Source organism: Camelus bactrianus, chromosome 16 (genome assembly GCF_048773025.1).
Source record: "Camelus bactrianus isolate YW-2024 breed Bactrian camel chromosome 16, ASM4877302v1, whole genome shotgun sequence".
Taxonomy (NCBI): Eukaryota; Metazoa; Chordata; class Mammalia; order Artiodactyla; family Camelidae; genus Camelus; species Camelus bactrianus.
In genome coordinates this window covers 38,545,800-38,570,081 of record NC_133554.1, presented here as the reverse complement: position 1 = coordinate 38,570,081, position 24,282 = coordinate 38,545,800, and the positions used below count along the sequence as shown (strand labels likewise).

The window sequence follows — 24,282 nt, the reverse complement described above, 5'->3', positions numbered from 1 at the left end:
GGAAAGCTCATGTAGATGAACACTGCTGGAATGTCTGCTGCCAGCTTTTATGTCCCTTGGCTGAGCTGCATCTGTCCCCTATCTCCCCAGAAGACCTTCCAAAACCAGCAGGCAGGTCTGGCCCAGGTTTCTATGAAATCACTGCCTCTGCCCTTGGACCTGGCACATGCAAAATTCTGTGTACGCTTCCCAAGAGAATGAAGTCTCTGTTTCCCCCAGATCCATGGGGCTCCTGGAGTTAAGCCCTACTGGCCCTCAAAATCAGATGTCCTGGGGTTTCCTCTTTCCAATGTCAGAAACCTTGGATTGGAAGCCTGATGTGGGGCTTAGAACTCAGACTTAATTATTCTTCGGCTTGTGGGTCACCCACCTTGGGGGTACGGGGCCAGATTATACTGTGAGCACACCCCTCCTACCATCCTGCTATGGTTCCCTCTTTGTTTCCAGTTGAAGATCTTTTTTGCAAGGTTCCAGCCTGGTTTTTTTGGGGGGGGGGGCGGCGTTGTTTAGCAGTTGGTAGTAGTTTTGTTGTAGCTGTGAGGAGAGTGAGCTTGTGGTCCTATTACTCAGCTATCTTGACCAGAAAAGCCTTATATGTAAATTTTTAAAAGGTTTTCTCTCTCAATGAGTTACTCTTCCTAGAATATACTTAATTTACCCCCCCAAAACCAACCCAACCCCCAAATTGTCCCTTTATTTGGCAGCCCAAAAAGTTTTTACACAAAGGGACATTGTGTCACAGTAACATTTAGGACACGTGAGAAGTACGTCTTTTGTAAAGTGTGATAAAGGTGATTATGAAGTGTGGGGGTGGAAAGGATAGCTGGAAGGAGACTGGGGATGGGTAGAAAACATGTTGAAATTGATTCTTAACAATGTATGTGCCTATGCACCTCCTGGAGAGTCTTCATTTATCTGCAGGGATATCTGTATCCTAGTTTAAAGAATGCTAATTAATTTTATCCCCCTTTCAACTAGACATTATTTTTGCTGTATGCAGTCTGTTTGCTTGATTTTCTTCACATGTTCACCAGTTTCCTTGTTCATTCTTGCTTTGATCTGCTTGTAGTTATTCTTTCTTCTTGAAGTACGTCCTTTAGAATTGCCTTTGATGAGTATGTGTTGATAATAAACAATTTGTTTTCTGAAGAGATCTTTATGTTTTTGCACTACATGTTGGTTTATAATTCTAGGTGAACAGTTATTTTCTCTTAAAACTTTGACTATATCCTTTGGTTGTCTTCTAGATTCAGCTGTTGCTCTTGAGAAGTTTCAATGTGTTATTTTTGGCAATTTTTTCTTTGTACATTTAGGACCACCTCTTTGTCACTCTGCAGTTTCACTAAAGCTGTCTATCCCACTTATGATTTGTTGTGCTTCCTAAATTCAATGATTCCTGTTATCAAGTCTAAGAAAATTTCAGCTATTATTTATTTATCTTCTAACCTTTTATCTTTGGAATTTCAATTTTATACAGATTCAACCTTCTTCACTGTATCCCTGAGTCTCATTATCTTTTATTACTTTCTGTGCATTTGTGTATTTTTACTGTATACAACGTAATGTATATTGGGTAAGTTTTCAGAAGTTTTAGCTTTCATTTTTTATTGTAGTATAAGTAATTTACAATGTTGTATTAGTTTCTGGTGTACTACGTAGTGATTCGTTTTATATATATATAAAGAATATATATATATTCTTTTTCATTATAGGTTATTATAAGGTATTGAATATAGTTCCCTATGGTATACAATAGAACCTTGTTGTTTATTTTATATATAGTAGTGTGTGTGTATCTGATCACTCTTGTATCTGCTCATTCCAAACTCCTACTAATTTATTCCTCCCCTCTTTCACCTTTGGTAACCATAAGTTTGTTTCCTATTTTTGTAAGTAAGTTCACTTCTGTCATATTTTAGATTCCACATATAAGTGATATCATATTGATGTGTGTCTGTCTGACTTACTTCACTAAGTATGATCATCTCCAGGTCCATCCATGTTGCTGCAAATGGCATTATGTCAATTGTTTTTTATGGCTGAGTAGTATTCCATTGTATATACTTACCACAATTTCTTTATCTGATCATCTGTTGATGGACATTTAGGTTGCTTCTTTATCTTGGCTAAAAAGTAAACTGTAAATAGTGCCACTGTGAACATTGGGGTACACATATCTTTTCAAATTAGAGCTTTTGTCTTTTCTGGATACATGCCCAGGAGTGGGTTTGCTGGATCATATAATAACTCTGTATGTTTTTAAGGAACCTCCATACTATTTCCCTCAGAGTCTTTTTTTTTTTTTTTTTTTTTTTTTTTAGAATACCTAATCATTTATATTGCTGGAAATACAAGTTCAAAAATTTCTGCTGTACTCAAAAATATATGAACCCAACTGGTTGCAAAACTCAGCTTAAGCTGATTCTTCATAGTTAGATGAAAGCCTGATTTGGTTATTCTGTTGGTCTTTATTTGCCATTTGTATGATGATGTATATTAAGACGTTAATTTTTAAGGCCCTTGTTGGTAAGACAACTGAAGAACTATTGAATAATGAATTTTGGCAAGTAGTACGAAGTGAGAAAAGGTGCACAAATGAGTAAAGAGGGCCACATCTGAATCTGGCAAAAGTGAGAAAGTTTGTACAGCTAAATGCCTCTTGATTTTTTCAGTGTGTCTAGTGGGATGGAAAAAAATGGTTAGTTTTTTTCAAAATGTGGTTTGAATACTTGTCTTTTAAGGAAATTTGTAGTAGAATAAAAAATGACTTAGAAAACATGTACTACACATATGAGCAATGGCTTACCTGGGGGGGGAAATTGGTTAAATTGGTTCTATCTTGAATTATTTTTCTTCATGGAGAAACATGTCATGACAAAGGAGAAAACATAGATAAGAGGTCATAAATTCAAGTTATTCGTTGTTTCCCTTTATAAAAAGAAAATGGCTCAAAAGCTTTAGCTTTACGTGTGTTCATGTGGAACAACCTTCCACATATATCAGATGGAAAGGGCAAGACGCAGGACAGTGTACATATTGTATTCACTCCTATAAAAATATATAAGCTTGACTATGCAGCGCTATCTCTGGAATGATCCATAGAAATTGTAAACAGTGGTTTGTGCCTCTAGGGAGAATGATTTCCTTTTCACCATCCTTTTGTAGGTTGTACCTTGTGAATGTATGACTAATACGCACACAAACAATACAGTTTTTAAAAGGAACTCACAATATTGTCTTCACAGGATTATTCTTCTCAAGGATAAGCATTCTCAAAAACTTTAAGGTAAAGCCACTCATTTAAAGAAAACCATGATATATTAAGACATTTTTATAACAGTTGGCTGTAAGGATGATGAGCTGTGAAAATTAGTATTACTATTAAAACATAAGTTAAAAAAAATCTTTCTTTACTTAGAGATCTTTGATGGGTAGCTCCCTGAGACAGTAGGCGACTGACCACTGTATCAGAGACCCCTGAAGTCGGCTACCCAGCATAAACAGTGACCTTTTAGCAAGAAGGTCCACTTGTTAAAAATTCTACCAACAGCAACCCCCCCAAAAATTGTAACTTACCACTTCTTTCCAAGTATCTGGGCATTGTTCACTCACTGATAAAAGTCACTTAAAAGTTCAGGGGAAAATGTTATCGCTTATGTATTTGATTCTCAAAATATTTTAAACCTGAGAGAGTAGAAACTGGATGTTAAATTTGGTGAGCAGTATCAGTCACTTCAGTTCAGCCCTGACTTCCAAAATGGAAAACAAGATTCAATAGCATCTGACTTATTAACTGGAATATTTTTGTTTTTTCCTTTATGGTGTGTCACCACCGTATGACATATTTTTTTAACTTTGAGATAAAAACATTTTTACATTTTTAAACATTGAGATAAAAGTACATTAAAGAATGGAAGGCCAAATGTGCATGAATTTTGGAGTTGAGATGGGAGTGAGGTCTCTGATTTCGGGCTTATGTAACTTACGGGTGGACGGTGAAGCCCAGGCCCAGGGCTGGGGGCAGGGAGCAGATGGAGCACTGTAACCTGAGTCCTTCTGTTCCATCTCACCTGCCAAAAAAGAAAAGCTGGTGCTGTGCTGCCAGGAGCACCACCCTGGCACCGGTCCTAACCTAATATGAAGAGGGGGGCTACAGCCCAGCTCAGCACACAACTCTGTCCCCCACACCCCAAGCATACTCACAAGTCCTTTCCCTTCCACAGTTCTTCATGAAATGTTGAGAGTGGCTTTAGCAGATTAAGCCTCAACCATTTTGCTAGTCTAGGAAGGGGAAAAAAGAAAGAGCTAGTGGGGAAGTGAGAATGATTTAATAATAAAATGTGGGTAGGGAGGAGGAAACATTATTAATTTCATTTTTGACATGTCTGAGATGCCTGTAAGATACCCAAGTGGAAATTTCTAATAGACCCTTAGCAGTAGATTTTGGCTGCACATTGGAATCAACTGGAGAACTTAAGAAAACAAAGACAGAAACTTACAACACAAAACTGATGCCTGATCTTGCCTCCAGAGATTCTGAGGTGCAGGCTTGGCACTGGAATTCCTGAACGTTCTTCAGGTGATTCAACTCAGTAGCCAAGCCAAGAACCCTTGGCTTTGAAGTAGGATGAAAACCTAGGACTGATCCCTAGCCCAGAGAACATGTGAGGATTCAGCAGGGGAAGGAGCCTGTAAGGGAGAGCTGTGGCCTCTAAAAGAGAGAAAGACCATTTAGGGAAGGACAGGTGGAGAGTCAGATACTGCAGAGAAGACCCTGAAAGTGTCCACTTACTATCGTGCTGTCTGGGCATTACTAAAGCACATGAGAACAGACCCCCAGAGCTGCCTTAAAGATCTATGTAAATTTTGCATTCTATTCTTTAATATACTTTTAGTTTAATATAAAAGTAATATTAAAAATGACATACCACAGAGGAAAAACAAAGTAAAAATTCCAAACCTTATGAGCCATCATAAGAGATTCTCTCTATCTTCTGGGTCCTTATACTTAAATTGCAGCTGATTACAGCCCTAATGTACCTGTCCATACTGACTCTACTGGCTGTGGAAATTCCACATTTTTGCAATTATCAACAATTTTAAATAAAATAAGGCACAAATCCCTTGGTTAGATGAGCAGGTTCCAGTGAGAACAGGTTAATATATTTTTCTCTAATACTTAATGTGTAAACAACTTCAGTTTCAAAGTGTTACATGTGTAATTAACTCATAATACTCTTGAAAGTGATAAACTAGTTTTCTTATTTAAGCATTATTAACAAGGCTTCCTTATAAGTAATTCTTGCACATAGTAGCTATTCAAAAGTTTGTTGGATAAAAAAACTAGTATTAGTTTATGTAAGTTAGAACAGTCAACTCCGCCTATGTCAGGGGAAAAAAATGCATTCATTTTGCTACATCAGGAAAACACAGGGAGAAGTACACATGCCATCTAAAAACCCAAGAGTAACGTTGCTTTATCCAGCCTCAGGGAAAGTATTCTGAAGTTAGGCAGTCTGGCATCAGGTCTTAATTATGCCACCACCCAGCTGGGACTTCTTCCTTAGCTGAAAGTCCCTTTGGGCTGCCAGGGTCAGGAGGCAGGAAGGAAGAGAAGGGAGGGGGTCAAGCCCCCTTAGCAGTCTGCTGCATCCAGAGCAGTCCACTTTATTTAATACAATGGACTCCACTACGCTGGAGTTTGATTTCACATGAGAATAGGATTCTTAAAAGTTTGAAAACCACTGGATTACACTCTAAGGTCTGGAAAGACGTTCAAATTGCATATATATATTTTAAATCACAATATCTTTGACATTGGTTAACGTAGTTTCTAATATGTTTTTGGTAATCTAAAGTTTCTGGGAAGATTGAAAAAAAATCCTACAATTAATTTCCTCAAAGATCAAAATGTAAATATAAAAAGGAAATGTCCCAAAACTTTGCAAATTCGGGAAACAAACTGTACTGAAGAGAAAACAAAGGAAAATAACACATATGACACAACTTTTTCAAATGTCACATTTAATGTTTTCACCACTGTACTTCAAATCTACATTGTACAAAGTGACCAGTAAGTGTGCACGGTAATTGACCAACCTCTGAGATTGTACCTTTCACACCAGTGTCTTCTTGGGCTCTTTTGATACTAAACACGTTTCTCATTCAAGTGAATTGAAATGCTTCAGTTGGGTTGATTCTCAGGAGCCTCATAAAAAAAAAACAAAGATATTGCACCATCTTTGTTTAGTAATTCAATGTTTGTTTCTTTCACAGCAAATAATTACTTCATTGAAGTTAAAACTTCCAAACATAACTTATTAATAGTCTTCAAATTCAGCTCAGATCACTCAAGATGAAAATACTCTGCTAAATACAGATAACTTACAATAACTTTAACAGTTAATTGTCCATAACACACACCAAGGTTTTTTCCTAGACCAATTTTAAGACGATCCATTAGTATTCCTTGTACAGGTGAAAAACGATCTTCAATTTTCTTGTCTTTTTATTTTTAATATAAAAGTTGGAAGGGACATTCAAGTTTCAAGTCTCCACATTGAACTTAAAAAAAAAAATAGTCATCATCAGCATGTGGAGGTAAACAAGCCAAGTTGTATAACTCCAGGAGGTAGAGGCCTTCAATTTGTATTCATATATACATATGCACAGAAGAATTCAGTGTTCCAACAGAAAAAAGAATTTGTCAAAAAAGTAATAAGTTATTTACTACTGTGACATTTCAAGACTCCCACAGCTTTGCCTAAGGACACAAACACATTTGACATAATTCCTTATGTGCCTTTTTTTGTGGCTTAAATTTTTTAAAATTTTTGTCTTTTTATTTTTTACTGTCCAGTGCAGGAAAAGTCTCACAAAATTTCACAGACCTAAAATGTGCAAGCTAGTTCTCTCTCTATACAGCAATTGGGATTCTTTTGAAATTAGCCCAGAAATGAATTATTTACACACATGAAAGATGCATGCTTGGAGGTTCTTTTATGTAAGAAAGAGCAGAAAAACTTCTAATAAAAATAGATTAAATATATATATATATATTTATACTGGGTAAGGAAAACAAAAGTTTAGTCTCTCCTAGTCACAAACTCATTCTCTCTACCCACAACATTGGATTTTAGACAGCACACGTCACCGTCACGGCTCTAATGAGAAGCTAATTATAGGGCTTGATCATTAGGTGGCATGCCCCTCCCCCGGTCCCCCCCCCCCCAGGTGCAGCCACCATTAGCTCATGTGGCTCCATGATTGGTCGCAGGCAAGGTTTCTAGATTCTTTAGTTTTAGAAAACCCCAAATTTTCAGGAATGGCTCAAATATCTAAATGTTTGACTGTGTGTGTGTGTGTGTGTGTTTGTGTGTGAGTGTGTGAATAATCTCACTTCATTTTAAAGAGGAAAAACAAAACAAAACAAAAAACACAAAACCCCAAACTCCCAAATTTGGTTCAATTCTCTTTTGTTCTGAGGTGAGCCATAACAGCTGCACTAAATTCATAAAACATGTGCAACTCTGGGTAAAATATTTTTTCTTCTAAAAGCACAACCACTTTACAGGATTAAAAGTCTAGTAACATTTCTAAATATTATTCATATCATACAAGTAGTGGTTGTTAATTTAAAACTTCATTAGTAAAATTACAGTACAAGCATGATTAACCTCCAGAATTGCAAATCCCAGACTCCAGTGGAAAGCTACATTACATCTTCAGTAGTACATTATCTTCCACCGTCACTCCCACACCAGAGGAGAGGGGGGCATCTCAGACGGCTGAGCAACAGTGGAACTGGAAGAAATCAGAGACACAGTGAAATCAGTTGTAGCATCACAAAAGGCAACAGGGCAATTCACTGCTGCCTGTTCTCCCTTCTTCCTTTAAAGAAAAATTATAAAGTCCATTTTGGATTTTTATTTGTTTCTTTTCACTTCTGCAAAGTTGCATTTGTTTCAAATTGTTTAAGGCTCTGTATCCATAGGAGTATGATACAGTGGTATATGGTATAGTGGCTAATAACATGGGCTTGAAAGCAGCATGTCAGTTACTAGTTGTGTGACACTGAGCAAATCCCTTCACTTTTCCTCTCCTGGAAAGGGCTGACTCTATCCACCTCACAGGATATTGTGATAGGATAATATATGTAAAGTGCTTTCCACAGTGCCTACTTCATAATAAATGATAGCTATTATAAACAATAATGCCTATACTCAATCAGGAAAATAACTTCAAAGGATACAGAATTAGCTATTTAAAACTAGCTTCTCAAAATAAGGTGACTTTAAGTGGGGACCTATTTTGAATGAGCCTCATAAGCATTCTTTTATCAAGTTTTAATTGATAATCATTTATCATTTGTTATCCACAGATCTGTTTTTACCAGTTACTTCACATGTCTGTCTAATGTTGCCAACCAGACTATAAACTTGAGGGGGTTGTGTGTAATCACTTTACTTCTTCGGGGCCCAGGATAATGAATAACTTGCACCTGGAAGGTATTAAAACACCTGATTGACTGGATCACTGACTCTTAGGGGAAAATATTAAAGGAATTTTAAACCACAGAGAAGTGAAAATGCAACTTAATTTCTACAGAAAAATACATGGAAGGAATGAAAGTCACCTGATTTAAAAATTCTAAAAAATTGTTGACTTTGGTTCAGTAAATTTAATCAACTTCAATGCTGGCTCAAGGCCAACTGAAAGTGAGGGGAAGGGAAAGAGAAGCAGGGAACAGAGGGAAAGGGGTGAGGGAGAAAGGCAGGTAGAGTGTGGGCTCTCAGATCCAAAGCCACCCTTCATTCTGCTTTGTGATACCCGAGCCAGACCCTGTTCACCCTTCTTCACCACCTGGCTTGATGTTAGCCTTTGTCAACAGAGGGCGCTGGAAGGGCACTGCAAGTCCACAGCATTAGGAAGGCGCTTCCCTTCCAGATTCTGGCCTGTGTTTTTTTTGTTTTTGTTTTTGTTTTTGTTTTTTTTTGACGTGGAAGGTCCAGCTTTGATCTACCCAAACTTTCTGGCAAGTTTCTCTGCAACCCAGGCCCAGCAGCCTCTTTGATGAACCAGCTCTGCCCACACCTTTTGGAAAGTTTCTTCACCACCCTCATGCTGTGTTCCTGTGGCAGCCAGATCCTCTCCAAAGAGGCCCAAATCTTATTAGCCTTGGGTGGAGGGGCTTCCTGTAAGTTCTCACTCTTCCTTGTTCACGCTCCCACAGTCCAGAAGGAGGACCTGCTTTCTGCATGTGCTATTCCAGGACTCTTCAGAATCCTTTCATGCCTTTTAGTAGTTCACCATCTTTTTTCCTAGTTAATGCTTCTTGTTATTAAATTTCTCCTGTTCATATTACTGGCTTTCTACTTCTACTGACTGGGCCTTGACTGATACAAGGAGTTATGGAAAAAGAAATGGAGAAGGAAAGGACAAAGAGAATGAGGCTTGTTAAGTCCTGAAGGAAGTTTATAGCTTTTTAACCAGTAAGACTGTTGGCTTCTCTTCTAAATAGGATACACCAGCTGTCCACCTATAAAATACAATTTTCTTGCAATTATTATTAAGGTGGTGGGGATGTAGTGGGAGCTGAGATGACCATGTCCAACTCCAGGACAGTGGCTGCCTCACTGTGGAAGGAGGATCCCCATGTACATGATCAGGCGGCATAATGTTCATCTGGGGAAAAAACTGCCACAGCAGCCACAGTGCACTGGAGCTGGAAGAAAAATGCATGCTTACATTTTTAATATGCTTTTGACTAAAGCCAAAACTCATAACAGAAACTTTCTGTTGGCCCTTTTATGTACATTATCTAATCTAAATAAAACCAGAAATATGCTGAATAACAAAACCACAATGGCATCCTTTTAATTCTAACAACAAAGTTAGAATTACATACATATAGTTACCTAATAAAGCTCTTAAAAGCAGCAGACTGAGGGTTGATGCAGAGAGGCACTCTGTTTCCTTTCTGCTGTTCCAAAATGAACTGGTGAATAATTTCTGTGGAGAAAACAAACATCATACAACCCATGCCAATTTGCAGGCCTGGGAGCAGTGGATTCTTAGGTTAACTCTAACCAGCATGTGAACAGCATTTCCTAGTGGTTTAGTTAAATCAAACACACACGTCATCTATCAGGCAGAATCCAGTGGAACTTTCCTGAAACCAAAATGACAGCTGCTGCTAAACATAGGAAAAAAAACACCACCACCAAAATGGCATTACATGGGCTGGAAACCCCGTCAGTGGGAGGAGTAAAATGGTCTATAAATTTGAGAGTGACTCCACTGGGTTGGCATTACAAATGAACTCTTCTAAATTGCTGGTAATTACTGCCTTTTTGAAAATCACTTTAAAAACCTCAGTTGGTATTTAGGTACATAGTTTCAGACTGGTTACTTTGGGGACTACTCTCTCTTCTAAAATGTCCTAGAGCAGACACTTAAAAACTACTCAGGATTTTGGATGTCATTAACCCCCACCCCCACCCCAATTGGAGATCGTGTCAGGAAATTTTATGAGTGGACTATCAGAAACTTCCTTCTCTTGTCCGCATCCAAGGAATGATTCCCTCAGTGGATGTTTATCCTTTTTAGAACTTTGCATGCTATATAAAAAAGTCCAATATGTTTCATTCTATGAAATCATACTGAGTGAATACATATTAAATACGCTGAGTCACACTCACTAAATAAGTCAGCTTTGAAAACAAGAACAAAATGTTCATTCCTCTGCCTGACCTTCCCTTAGATATAATTTTAAATCAGTGTTTTTATAACACACAGCGCTTTCTTGGCATATATGCCCTGGACAAACAGTCACATGCAAGTTTGTAAAATAAACATATTGAGGAACTTGGATCTCCATTAAGGTCTCAGCTTTTCCCGGCCACATGGGAGAAAATGTTACTAGTCATCCTGCCTGGCCGAACGCCAAAAAAGATACTCACCTTTAACCTGTCGAACAGAACTGAGGTTCTTCTCAAAAGTGTCATCAAATTTGGGATTGGTGACAGGCTCAAAGTCACTGGTATAAACTCTTCCAGTAGAGGTGGAAAAGCAACATTTACACATACACGTGTGATATCGTAGTCGCCCTTCATCTAGGTAGGGGTGGGCTAAGGCATCCTTAGCGGATATTCTTTTGGACTGAAATCAAATTTAGAGACCAGCACATCAACACTACAGATAAACATGACTGTCCGCACAGGATCTTTCACAAGCCACAGTAACTGCTTTACACAGCTTATACTTAATTTATGGTGCATCCTGTGTAAAGGGATAATTGCAAATGGTGAGGACAAGAGGGATAATTGAATTGAGAAGTGGGTAAGGTAGCAGTAGGAGTATATGACATAAGACAACAAACTACTGTTATAAACCACCGTACACCACCATAAAGCACTTAGAAATGACTTTCTGCTAAGATCCTGAAAAGTTCCTACCTTTAAATAGATGTATGCAGGGTCAAAAATGACAAATATCACGACATTTAAGTATGTAATGCTTTGGAAGGGATACATTTACATTTTAAATAACATATTTTCTAAATATGTCTCAGCATTTAGAAGAGATGTGATCATGGTGGCACTTTCAGAAAGCTGCTTGAAACTTTTATCCTCTTGGAATACCAAATCAACTTAGGGCAAGAGCCTGTCTGAAAGCCGCTGGAGTTAGGCAGCAGATAATGGCCGGAATGCCATGTTTGATATCCAGCTCAGTGTGAATATAGGCAACCTGGGGTTTTCTGGGACTTCAGATCAGAATACTTAGTACACTAGTGTCAGGTTACATAAGCCAGAAACTTTTAAACTCATTTCTCTATTAAAAAAGAAAAAAACTGTCCCTCCTTTTCATCAATGGACATATAAGTACTACTGAGAGAAAGTGGATTTTAAAGGATTTAGGGATGACTCAATAGTAAAGAGTAGAACAAAAACTGACACTCTGCCTTGCTTCCAATCCTAGTGAGCACTTCACATAACACAACTGAAAAAGAAAAGAAAACCATCTGCACTCAAATAAAACAAAAATAACTGGATCACTATGACTGGTTCTGGTCCTCCAAATAACAAAATGTTAACTATTTCCCATAAACCTGGATTCCCTAAAAAAACTTTATCTGATTTTTTGCCATGCTGATGTTAAGAGGCATGTCATGACATTTTGGGATGTGATCAGAAAGCTGCTGTTCATCTACCAGGAAGAGGCAAATGTAAACTTGACGACCTTGGTTTTGTTCCTTTTGCCACCTGTCGTGTTTTATATTTGGTGATGGAGCCCTTCTGAAGTCTGACTCACTAGCATGCTTAGCAACTAAACTTTTTCTTTCTTTCCCTAAATGAATCCAACTATTCCTAGAGGTTCCACTTGGAAAAAGATCAACTGTCAGAACGAAAAGAAACAGGGCAGTACACCTTGCACGGGTCTGGGCCCCCCTGAGTCCTCAGTGTCTCTGGCCAGGCTCACGTACAGGATTGAGCTCTTTGGCTTTTGCCCACTGAATCTGGTTACTGGTCAAGTCTATTTCTGTTTCTGACTGAGCATGTGTCCACACTGGTGGCAGCCGTGATTGAATCTGGGTTTTAATTTTACCATAGGACCATTAAGTCATTTCTATCAGGTGGCAGATGTCAGAAATTGGAACCCAGTCAGCTGCCATCAGCAGCTGGAATCTGGTTCCCTGCTAGTCTTTTTTGTTTATCTGTGGATTCTGATATTTCTTGAAAGTTCAGATGCAGAGGTGAAGGGATTTTTGGTGTTCTCCTAACTATTGACTGTATGCTCTGTGTTTGTATGTTCTGTGTGCACCGATACGAGGTCCTCTAAAGTATCTTACGTAAGAGAAGCCTTTGGACCAAAAGTAAATCAAATCCCTAGTGTGCAACGATCAGCTTTGATTTCTCTAAACAAATTAAGGTCTCTTTGGGACTTCTGAAACAAGGCTAAAGAAAGAGACTTGTTTCGTAAGGGATATTAACACTGAAAAGAAAAACTGTCCTGCTAAATTGAAAAAAAGAAATCTCAAAGTTACTCCCATTTTTAATAATGATCTTCTTTTGAAGGACTTAATGGTGCTTAATGATGTCCTATGTATCTTAATTACAACTTGTTTCTTTAACAGATCAATATTTGCAATAGATACGGACACTTGTTACTATCTTAGATTTTGTTGCTTTATCAAATTGGCTCTTCTAGTTTTGAATAAGAGTGATAAAATTTTCTTTTACAAATATAAATTGATGTACTTTGTATATTTTTGAGGGGAGTTAATATATCATATTATGAGATTTCTTAAAATCAAATAGAGCAAACTCCCAACTGGCTTTTAAAAATAATATTAACACATAAAAGACATATAAAAAGAAATGGAAAGATTTAAAAACATTATTCTTCCTTATGAATGAAATATATTAGCTCTTAAAAATTTTTTTCTTAAGTTGTAACTCAGATTTTAAAAAAGCTTTCGTTGTGAGTTAAAGTAATACTCTTAGTTACTAAATTACAAAGTAAGCAAAGTATTTCTATTAAACAACTTCAAAGTTTTAATATCTGGTATGTAATTGTATAAAATAAAGAGGTCATGTGATATTCCTATGCAAGATGACTCTTTGGATAAATCAGTCTGAGTTAATAGTTATAAAAGTTAAAAAAACCTATTTTCTTTCTGATTTTACTGCCACGTGCAAATAATATTAGTACAATGCTCTAGCTTATGTAAGTTTTGAGTTTGTTTTCTCATAAAAAGCCTAATCACTTTGAATTTGATTTTTTTTCCCCTGGTTTTGCTGGTCAGATAAACTACTGTCACTTTGTCTAAGATTATGGAATTGCAAAATTATGTGTTCAACTAAGTTAGATGAATGATAGGTAATATGTTTCTAAAAAGAAATAGGTTTTTAGAATGCTACAAACTGTAAAGACTTAATGTGTTAAATTTTAATCTTTTAATTCTTAGTTAACACCTTTAAGGTCTTAGTTAAGACCTTACTAATATTAATTTGAGTTAATAAATAGTATTTGGATACCTGGATAACAAAATTTTAATATACCTAGGTTCTTCATTAATACAGTATAGAGCAGCCATGAAAAGACAGTTAAAACAAGTTTATACTGTATAGCACAGGGAGCTATATTCAATATCTTGTAGTAATTTATGGTAAAAAAGAATCTGAAAACAAATATATGTATGTTCCTATATGACTGAAGTATTATGTGCTATACCAGAAATTGACACATTGTTAACTGACTAATTCAATAAAAAATACATATATAGGAAAAAAAAAACCGGAGAAAGCAAATAATTTTGCTCATATAAACAGTTTCAAAAATTAAGCCAAATAGAATGTTATAAATAAAAGTATTTTATGAATCTAAGAAAAAAGGGAAAAATAAAATTCTTAATTAAAAAAAAAGTTAAAAAAGAGGTGTAAACACCTTTGGGTTAATGTGTATATTTTTAAAGAATGTAAAAGAATGTGTGATGGTAGGAAGATGTATATGCAAGATAACAGATGTGTTTTTGTTTTCAAAGAGAAAAAGTGAGTAATTTTGTCTAAATTCCTAATAATTATTGTTGTCCTTTAAAAATATTGCTTGTAACTGTTTATTTCCTTTATATAAACTGAAGTCTCTGGAAATTTGTTTAATGTCTTCAGTATTTTGAGGTAATAGTTACATCTTTTAAAATGAGTTATTTATTATACCCCATTCTTTTCAATATTACTGATGATACTATAATTCATCTTATTATTCTCTGGTGGTTTCTGGTTTTTCCTTATATTTGCCTAAAGGCTCTTGCTACAAGCTAGAGGTCAGGAATTGAATCTTCCATACAAAACATCACAAGGACCTCAGTAAAGGATTGTTCAGATGCTCCTGGCTGTTGTCTTTAGGGTACAAACCCATGGATGTAGCTGATATTACCACAGACGGCCACCTCTTAGACTGAACCAAGTAACTTGGTCAGGATTTCCAGGAATGTTTCAGTCCAGGAGCAGACACATGGCAACAGACTGCTTAACCCAAGATCAACAAAACAAGTAATAACTACTTCAGACTAAATGGACTAAATAAACTGATTTCATTAAGGTTAAGGTTTTATTTTTAATGGACATTAAAAAAAACCCCTCATTTCTTGCTTCTTAATGTATCACCCTCCCCCCCCATTTAACAGTTTAAAACTAGAATGAAACACTCTTTAAAAATGGTATTTCTAATTGAACTGTCAGAACCAGAAAGGGAAAAATCCTTAATATCAATCATAAACTAAGTTCAGTAGGAATCCGTCCTCCTTCTTATAGATAAATCTCATTTGTAACTATGAGTACACCCAAAGTTTCATTTAACAAGGTGTGACAATCCCACTGTAAAGGAATAAGGACTGCCCTTCCATGTAGAACTGGTATCTTAAAGACTTCCCAGGAAATGTGCTTGGCATCTGCTCTATGGCACAGGAAATTCCGGCCTCAGAGTAGTGAAGACTATGAGCTCCCAGCAGGGCAGGGTTGTTAATGAACATGGGATCTCAGAACAAGACGGTACCTTCCGGCTGTAAGTACGGCAGGTAATACCTGGTACAGGTGAATGACACCGTTCTAGGTTCCTAATCTAAACAGAATAAAGAGAATTTCTGATACATAAAAGTAAATTTTAACCTCAGGGCCTTTACAAAATCCTCTCTGGGCAGACAGACATGACCTCTGAAACCTGAAGCTCACGTGGCTCCAGTTTCGTCAACCATAGGAAAGGTCTTTATGCATTAATCAACATCTCCTGTTAGCTATCTGGGTAAACTTGCCAAATAAAACAAAATATCAAACTAATGACACTAAATCACTAGCTCATTCAGCAAGTTATGTGGCTGAAACTCCCTAATGGCAGGAACTCGACCACAAGGAGGGACTGTGCAAATGAGAACTGCCACTTTGTCTTGCTTCCCGTATCACTAAGCACCTCACGTGCCAACATAAACAAACACGAGGAAAACAAAAACAAACACCAACCAACCAAACAAACAAAAAATCCACTTTGTACCCTGAGATGTAACAAAAATAACTTGGTCACTGGTTGGTTCTGGTCCCTCAAATAACAGAACCTTGACTGTTTCCCACAAACCTGGGCTCTTTAAGAAAACATTTTTATCCTAATCTTGTTACACTGACAACTGAAGATAGTTTTGACCTTTGTGGATTTAATAATCATGTGAGAAATTTGCTGTTTTCTCATGAATAAACTAATGTAAACTTAATAACTGGGCATTTGGTGGGGAGGGTTATTTTCCCCCTTTAAATACCTGTTGTGTTTTGTTATTGGTTAACTTCCTTGTACTCTTGACAAGTAAATTTTTCTTTTTCAAATGCTTCCAATTTTTAGTCTTCTATGACAATAGTTATTGGCACAGATGTGGATAATAAATATTCTTTGGATGAATGAATAAATGAAGAACTGAACTTGGTCCCAGACGAGTCAAGTCTGGAAATGGTGTTTGGAAAAGCTACCGTCTTAACAAACCCAGAGTAAACATTTCCTTATGCAATACACTGGGCAGAATTTTTCAAATAATGTTAAATTTTTTTCTCCTGATTTAGCTTGGTATCAAACTCCTTTTATAAATATTGAGATGAATAAAGATGGTACAGTTCCTTATCTCTCTTCACCTAGACTGTTATGTGTTAATAATCAAATTTATATGTGATAATTGAGCATGATACACAGGGAACCGGGGTGCTTAAGTTTATCTTTTGAAAAGTCAGTATTTACATTGCCCATCTATTCAAAGCTAGAATGTTTTTCTTAGAACACATTTATTTTTAATTCATTAAAAAAATATAAAAACAAATACTACTTACTGGATCAAAGACCAACATCCTGCAAAGGAGATGAACAGCTTCATGTGTAGCCTGGCTAGACAGGGTATAAAGTACAGGAAGAGATGGCTGTGAAAAAATAAAGAATTCAAATATGCAGGTGAGTCTTTGTGTAAATAGATACGGAATACAGCCAATTTTATGACAAGGTAAGTACCCAGCTCAAAAGATGTGTATACATAAGTCTCCACTCAAAGGGAATGCATGTTCTCCTCATTAACCAGCCTTCAAAAGCAAAAAGTCACTGACTTTCAGTGGCATATTTTATATTGCATGACTACCCATTCTAGATAAGAGCACCAAAGAACCTACAAAAAAATGAAAGCTAATCCTGTAAATATGGAGCTCCTGTCTTATATTGTACCTGCTTTGGCAAGAAGGGAAGACCAAACATGCCCAGGGATGGATAAGAAAAGATTTAAAACCTTGGCCATATGCAAGGTTAAGCATTTCCACTGTGCAAAGTAAGCATGTGAACTATGTCTTATGGCAACATTACCATAAAGTTGCAAAAACACTAGCCCTAAAGGAGCTGTAGGACACTCAGGAATTTACAGACTCTTCTAAGAAAGAGTCTTAGAAGAGTTCATGTTTTCCTTCCTCACCAGAGAGGTGTTCTTCATCTTTGTTGTCTCAACAAAGATAATAAATGAAAGTATGACATCTAAGAAAGTATGACACTGCTTGTGGTGGTTCCACCTGCCCTGCCTTTAGCACTGATTTCTCACCCAGTAATTGTCTTTTCTAAGTGGCAGGCATATCCACACGCCCATATCTAACCCTCTTGCACCGAGGCAGGGAGATGGCTCTCATGACTTGAGAAGCCACAGAGCTTACAAAGTATCTATTTCGCTGCCTGGTGAGGCAGGCAACAGAGCAGGTGAATGGAACCACTCCTCTGTCTCTGACACAAGTAACACTAAAAGGTCTCCTTGGATCTCGATCACAGCCTCATCCTGCTAAGATAACTACTAACATCAAGTCTTTTACATATCTGCCTCCTCCCAACAGTTAAGTCATATAGGAAAATCCAAAAAGAACAACAACAAAACTCCTCAGCATCATCGGGAGGTCATTATTCACCTTATAGATGTTTTCTTCAGGATCAGGAGTAATGGGGCATAAGAGTTGGGGGTTTTCGTTTACTAGCTAATTAGATAAATCAACAGGCCTGAATCTCAGTATCCTTACGTATAAAATGAGGAGGTTGGACTAAATGATCTCTGGTTTACTTTAGTTTTAAAATTGTATGATACTTGATATGATTACCACATATAAAAAGCATTCCGTGCACAGAACACATATATAGCTGGCACTTAAATATTACCATTCCTTGGTGTATTTACGTGTTTGCAGATAGCGAACTATTTCTTGTTAAAAATATGTAAGTCTATGACAGCTCTGAAATTATTTGTATTAGTCAAGATAATGGGGTCGGGAGTGGATTGTGGAGAGTGTAGGGGAGAGGTTTTAATTTACAACTTAATTTACATATATTTTCCCTAAGGATTTTTCCTACTGTGTAAAATAAAGTAATCTGATACTCTTGAAAGATTCTGATTTTTGGTTTGACTGTGAATAGCTATCCTCTTTTTCACTGGCTTGTGCAGCCAAATTACAGCCAATTTTTACTGACCAAAATGTCTCTCCATAAGCCATTCTTTTCTGTCCACTCTCAAAGTGAATCTACCCCTCATCCTATTTTTTTGTGGTAGAGGCAATTTATAGTTTAGGGAAGGGAATACTGGGATGAGCACTAGAAGATGTGGCCTCAAATTCTGACTTTGCCGTCACTAGATCTGGGTAAGTCACTTGAACCTTGACTTTCTCTCTATTGGACTGCACCAGTACAGACCTGCCTGCCCACCATCATTGCTAATCATCTAAATCCACCAAATGCCAGGCCCTGGGCTAGGTGTTGAGACAACAAAGATGAAGAACACCTCTCTGGTGAGGAAGGAAAACATGAACAAGGCATTCCAGAGGCCAATGAATAGAGGACAGAAAACAAATTCGAAGGCAAAATTTATGACTTTAGGACAACTGGATATGGGATGGGGAGGTTGTGAAAATCAAGAGTGGATGTTTAAGGGTACCAGAAATTTAAAAAATCCATGCCCCCTAATTTATCTTTCTTTAAAGAAGCACACTCGAACAAATATGCTAAAACTAAGGCTGTTTCATTTCAGCTTAAATGGTCATTTGATATGCTTTCTCCTTTTCTGTGTTTTTATATGCATGTTAAAAAGAGGCACAGAGAAAAAGAAGAGTCAGTTTGAGTCATGCCAATAGCTCTCCAGAATGATAGCCATTAATAATTCAGCATTAGCTCCACAGGAAAGATGCAATACTAGAAATGCTGCATTTCTAATTCCACTTTCTTCCCCTCTAATTTACCAGCCATTATGGTTGGAACCAGTTGGGCCCAGGGTATCAGAACTAGAGAAGTTTATATTTCTCATCAAGTGCACAGAGTCAATTTGAATAAGAGGGAAAAACAGAATGCTTAAAAGTATGTCCTAAATATCTCATTTGGAAAAAAGTCTTTGCCAATTCCCCCAACACTCACACACATTACTCTTCTCCCTTTAAAGTATACTGGTCCATTTTCTGTTTGTTCTGCAAGTTTATAAGTCACTTAGGCAGTGTAGGCGTGAGTGGGTGCCAGTGCTGAATCACGAGGACAGGAAGGGTTATAAAGAGTGCTCTATGAGTGACTATGATTGTTAGGGAAATGAAGCAAGGATGAGCTTCTGGACTTGGGTGAGAGGCCCTAAATGGTATGCCACAGTCATCATAAGCCAACTGCAGGGCACTGGTCACCGCAGTGGAGTCGGCCAGGCTGCGTAAGCCCTGTAGGATGTTCCTGTTAGTTTTCACCTGGCAGCAGAGAGGCTGTAGTCATCAGTCTGCAATGTTAACTGCAATGCACAAGGGTCAGTGCACTACACTAAGTGCTCTGGGGTTGTATAAAAGAAACCCCCACCTGAAAAATAAGAAGTTTAAATTGAATGAATCCTCTAGCATACCTTGATTCTCTTAACTGTAAGATAAGGTCCCTGCCAGGAGACAGGACTATTTTCGCCTCAGTGAAAATATTTTACCTATTTCTGACACAATTAGCTGAGGATAATCTGAGGGAAAATGAAGATCTAAACCTTATAAGAGAAGAACAAACGGACTGAGGACTGATAATAGACTTTTCAATCCTATCAACAGGGCAATGCCCCAACAAGTATTTGCCTTAACAGACACTTGAGCCATGGCAGCTAAGATTCCCTTCATCCAAGACTGAGTTGTAGAAAAGAGACAAATAAATGTCACACGGTGTTTTTGTCTGCCCAGCAATTCCTGACTTTTCAAGAACCACACTCCCTTTCTCACTCTCAGATCAAGTGGTTTGGCTGAGCTTGATTTCAGTCTCCCAGCTCCAAGGATGGGTACCTGACCTCGGCCTGGCCAGTCAAATGACATATTCCCCTGAGCAACATGACTGGTTCCAGGATGGGCACACAGTCTAAAATAGGATGGGACCAACCAATGGAATGGCTAACCTAACACATACCCCCAATCCGCTTGTCCCTTTATTATATGGGATAGAAAAGACTCATTTTTCAGCCTGTCTTGCATCCAGGAGGCCACATTATCACACAGTTCTGGACAATGACATATAAGCAAAGGTTTGCTGGGCAGGCTTCTGGGAGAACTTCCTTTCCTGATAAAACGAACAGATACTGCTAGTGTTCCCTCTTTCCTCCCTTTTCTTGCTGTGAATATGGATATGATTTCAGGACAAGCTACAGCCATTTTGTGACTATGAGGCAATAAGCAAGACAGTATAAAGTCAACATTCTAAAGATAACAGAGCAGAAAGAAAGAAAAAAACTAGATCCTCAATGACATAATTGAGCTGCTATGCCATCACCAGATTGCCTACCTCTGGACTTCACGGTATGAGGGAAAAAGGAACTTCTATTTCTTTAAACCATTGTAAGTAAGGTTTTCTATTACTCATAACCAAATACATTCCTAACTGAATCAGAGACCTTCCAAATATTTCCTGGATCTATTTGGGAAAACTCTTTCCTGAAGGACTGATATGCTAACAGAATGTAAGCCTGGACTGCTGGTTCCACTTTTGCCAACACATGGGGGAAAGCCTGTCTGAAAATGAAGCCAACACACAGGAAAAAAGTGAGAAGAATCAGATTCCTGCCATGGAACATCACTTGACTACCTGAATCCAGAAAGCCTGAAGTCAGCGGTAGCTAAAGACTTTTCAGTTATATGAACCAGTGAATTTCCTGTTTCGCTTAAGTCAGTTTTAACTGAATTTCACTGGAGTCCTGACTGGTATACTGCATGGAAGTAGGTATAGTAACCAACTAACACAAGTTTATTAATTTGAGGCAGTAATCCATGACTTTAAGAAGATAGCTAATTAGGTTCTTCTTCTGTATATGCATATTTGTATTTTTTAAAAAGTCTCAACAAACAATAGTACATATTTCTGTTTGTAAAAATACATGTAAATAAAGCCATAGAAAAATATGTCTGGAAGGACAGTCTCAAATTAATCAAAAGGAGACTAGGATGGCGTGGGGAGTAGTGAAGGATGACTAATTCTGTAGGATTTTTACTTTACATGTATTCACATATTATTTGCATATATATAAATGAATTTTTAAAAATCTGCTGTGAAGGTATATGTGTCAGGTATTGATAAATTAGTTTAATATTCCTGACACTGGCCAGTAAATGGAACATAATAGATCTTGTTAGTTCTTTCTTTGAATACAGAACATTCCTCTAGGTTAAGACTTACTGTGCTCTTCTAAGTGAGGAGTTAGGGCCCAAATTATTTCATGCTTCTAAACTAAATGCAACAGAAGGATGCAACCAGCAGGGAGCTGTTTAAAATACCAGCACCTACATCTCTAGTAGTAAATCTACATTTACTAGTTCAGGCTGGTTTTAGAAGCTAACACAGGTTACCCATTGCCCTTTTTGCCTGTGAAAATGGAATCTTGGCAGTCACACTAGAATCATAGAAGGAACTACAAGGAAAAGGCAAGGCCTTGATAAAATGTCTGACAGGTCATTTGAAAGGAGTGTCAAACCAAAGGTCTGTCATTTGGTCTATCAGCTAGGTCAATCAGATCTTCTAATGATCAATCAAATCATATAAATGCCCAATTTAAAAGAAACCAAGGCAAAGCTCAGGAAAGTTAGTTGCCAACTCTTCCTGTTCACATCTTCTCTCTTCTGTTTTGGTTTGTTGTTCTTAGGAAAAGTATTCCCTTTACTCACTCTTTACATCATTAAGCTTGTTTTGTCCAAAGGAGATTAGGAAAGTGCTTCTAAAAAATGCTGCTAAATCAACACGGTGGAGGAGATAATAACCATCTTGTCTTTCTCAGCAGTGACTTGGCTGGTTGCAAGTAAAACTGGTCAGTGCAAATCTGGCAATCTCTCTTCATACTTCTTTTCTAACAACATTCACATCTGATTCTGTGTTAGTGGTAAGAATGCAATAGAAACAGCTTCACATTCCTGGCTGGAATAAGAGACACCAGGTATTTAGGCTCAGTATGTGAAGAGGGTATCGTGACATATGTGCTTTAGGTTATGGCACTGAGGTCAATGCTCCACCCCTGGTAACTTTTCCCAGACACCAGGAGACAAAAGCCAGGGGTCATTTATTAGCAAAGGTGCTATAAAAATATTTCCTTTATCCTACAGCATTGGAATTACTATATTTTATTTGGTCTGACAAATATTTAATACTTCCTTACTTATGGCCATGACATTAAAAAAAAAAAACCTACCAGTAATGTTTTTGTTTAAAAATTCTCATTTCATTATTCTGTTGGAGGGAAACTCTGCCCAAACAGATGGTTACCAAATACAGAGCCCCTCCCTCTCCTTTTACCTGTTTATGAGGACCCCTGAGTATGTGTGCCTTAGCGCCTTCACAAGCCGTCCTCATTGCTTCCAGTGATGGTGTGCCCAAGAGATCTGTGATCAAATCCAACTATGAGGAAACATGAAATACAGACGGATAGTAAGCTCATGGAAACAACATTACTCTTAAGTCACAGCCTTAGAGATGAGGACCAAATTCTGGGGGGAAAAACCTTAAGGCAAGTTCCAGGTTAACTGATTGGAACCCCTACTTTCACTTTTTAGACTATTAAGAAAAAACAGAAAAATGTTTATTAGGTATCCATAGGATAGAAATATAGAAAATACTTCTAGCAAGCCTGGCAGAAATAATTTAGGAGTCTGCATCTACCTGCCCTGTGTTTTGCTTTGACACCATAGCATCTATGATCCTTGCAGAAGTGAACTGCTTTTTTAGTGATGGCTAATGACTATTCTGTCCAGTTAATGAATGAAATCTGATGCTTCAGAAGGACTCAGGCTCACCAAGGAGCTAATCCACAAACCAGGCAGCTGTGATTTAGTAAATATTGGAAACATTCACACCTGAAACAAAAGTAAAGTTGGGGCCAGTACACACCATTTACATTATAGTTATGCACTGGTGAAAACTGTGGTACTTAGAAAACTATGACACCACATAGGTCCACATCTAGTTAGCTGGGCACAATAAGAGAGACCAATAAAAATGGCCTTCTCACAAACAAGTCTTTGTAGGTAGCTGACTACCTTAACAATTTTCTGTAGAGCTATAATTGTTCTAATTTCATAATCCAATTAGCAGTAACATTTCATTCGGACTCTTTTAGGATGGAAAATTCTTACCTAGAGAATACTTTTCCTGGTTCTGGGGTTGCCAAATATAAAGCACTATTTTCTGCACTTAACTAAACCATGGGGTAGTCATCAGTATCCCTGCCCTCCAAGATAATGGAGTTACTCAAGCAGCTTGTTTTCCACAGAATTAAAGATTTCTATATGTAGGTTTTTGGGAAAAGTGTGTTGGTGATACTTCTGGACCTCTAACAACTACACTAAAGGCAGAAGGAAATGACTGGCTCATGAAAATGAATGGAAATACTGAGAAAGCTGTCTAAAATGGGTCAGATCCTTGGAAGAGAAGCATTTTAATGAAGTCTGCTGGTACTATAGTACCTAGGGTATTTATTTCTCAAAAATAAAAAAGAAAATGCTATAGAAAATATTTACTTCTACTTAGAATTTAGACTCATTTTCCCTTTTGGATCTTTATTTCTTACCCCAAAATACACTGATGACAGACAGGTGCGCATTCTCCTTCAGGGGCTACGTAAGACTGGCAAACTCAAGACCTGTGTATTTCTCTAGAAAATGAGATATCTGAATCTCATTCCAGCGGTTTTGCACTTTCCTTTATATATTCTTTTCAGCAGCAACCCAAGATCATTGTTCAGTATATAGGATCTGAACATCTTCATTT

The 24,282-nt window shown here is 37.5% G+C and overlaps 1 protein-coding gene across 1 annotated transcript in view; it reads right to left on the bottom strand.

Annotated features, from left to right (window-relative positions):
* Window positions 1–6,007: 6,007 nt before the first annotated feature.
* NLK (nemo like kinase) overlaps window positions 6,008–24,282 on the bottom strand; it is a 131,892-nt gene continuing 113,617 nt past the window's right edge. The window contains exons 7-11 of the mRNA XM_045519052.2: window positions 22,813–22,914; window positions 16,863–16,949; window positions 10,962–11,160; window positions 9,918–10,011; window positions 6,008–7,803 (exon numbers count right to left, since the gene is read on the bottom strand). Coding sequence (XP_045375008.2) covers window positions 7,749–7,803; window positions 9,918–10,011; window positions 10,962–11,160; window positions 16,863–16,949; window positions 22,813–22,914 — 537 coding nt within the window. The 3' untranslated portion in view covers window positions 6,008–7,748. The remainder of the gene's footprint in view (window positions 7,804–9,917; window positions 10,012–10,961; window positions 11,161–16,862; window positions 16,950–22,812; window positions 22,915–24,282) is intronic.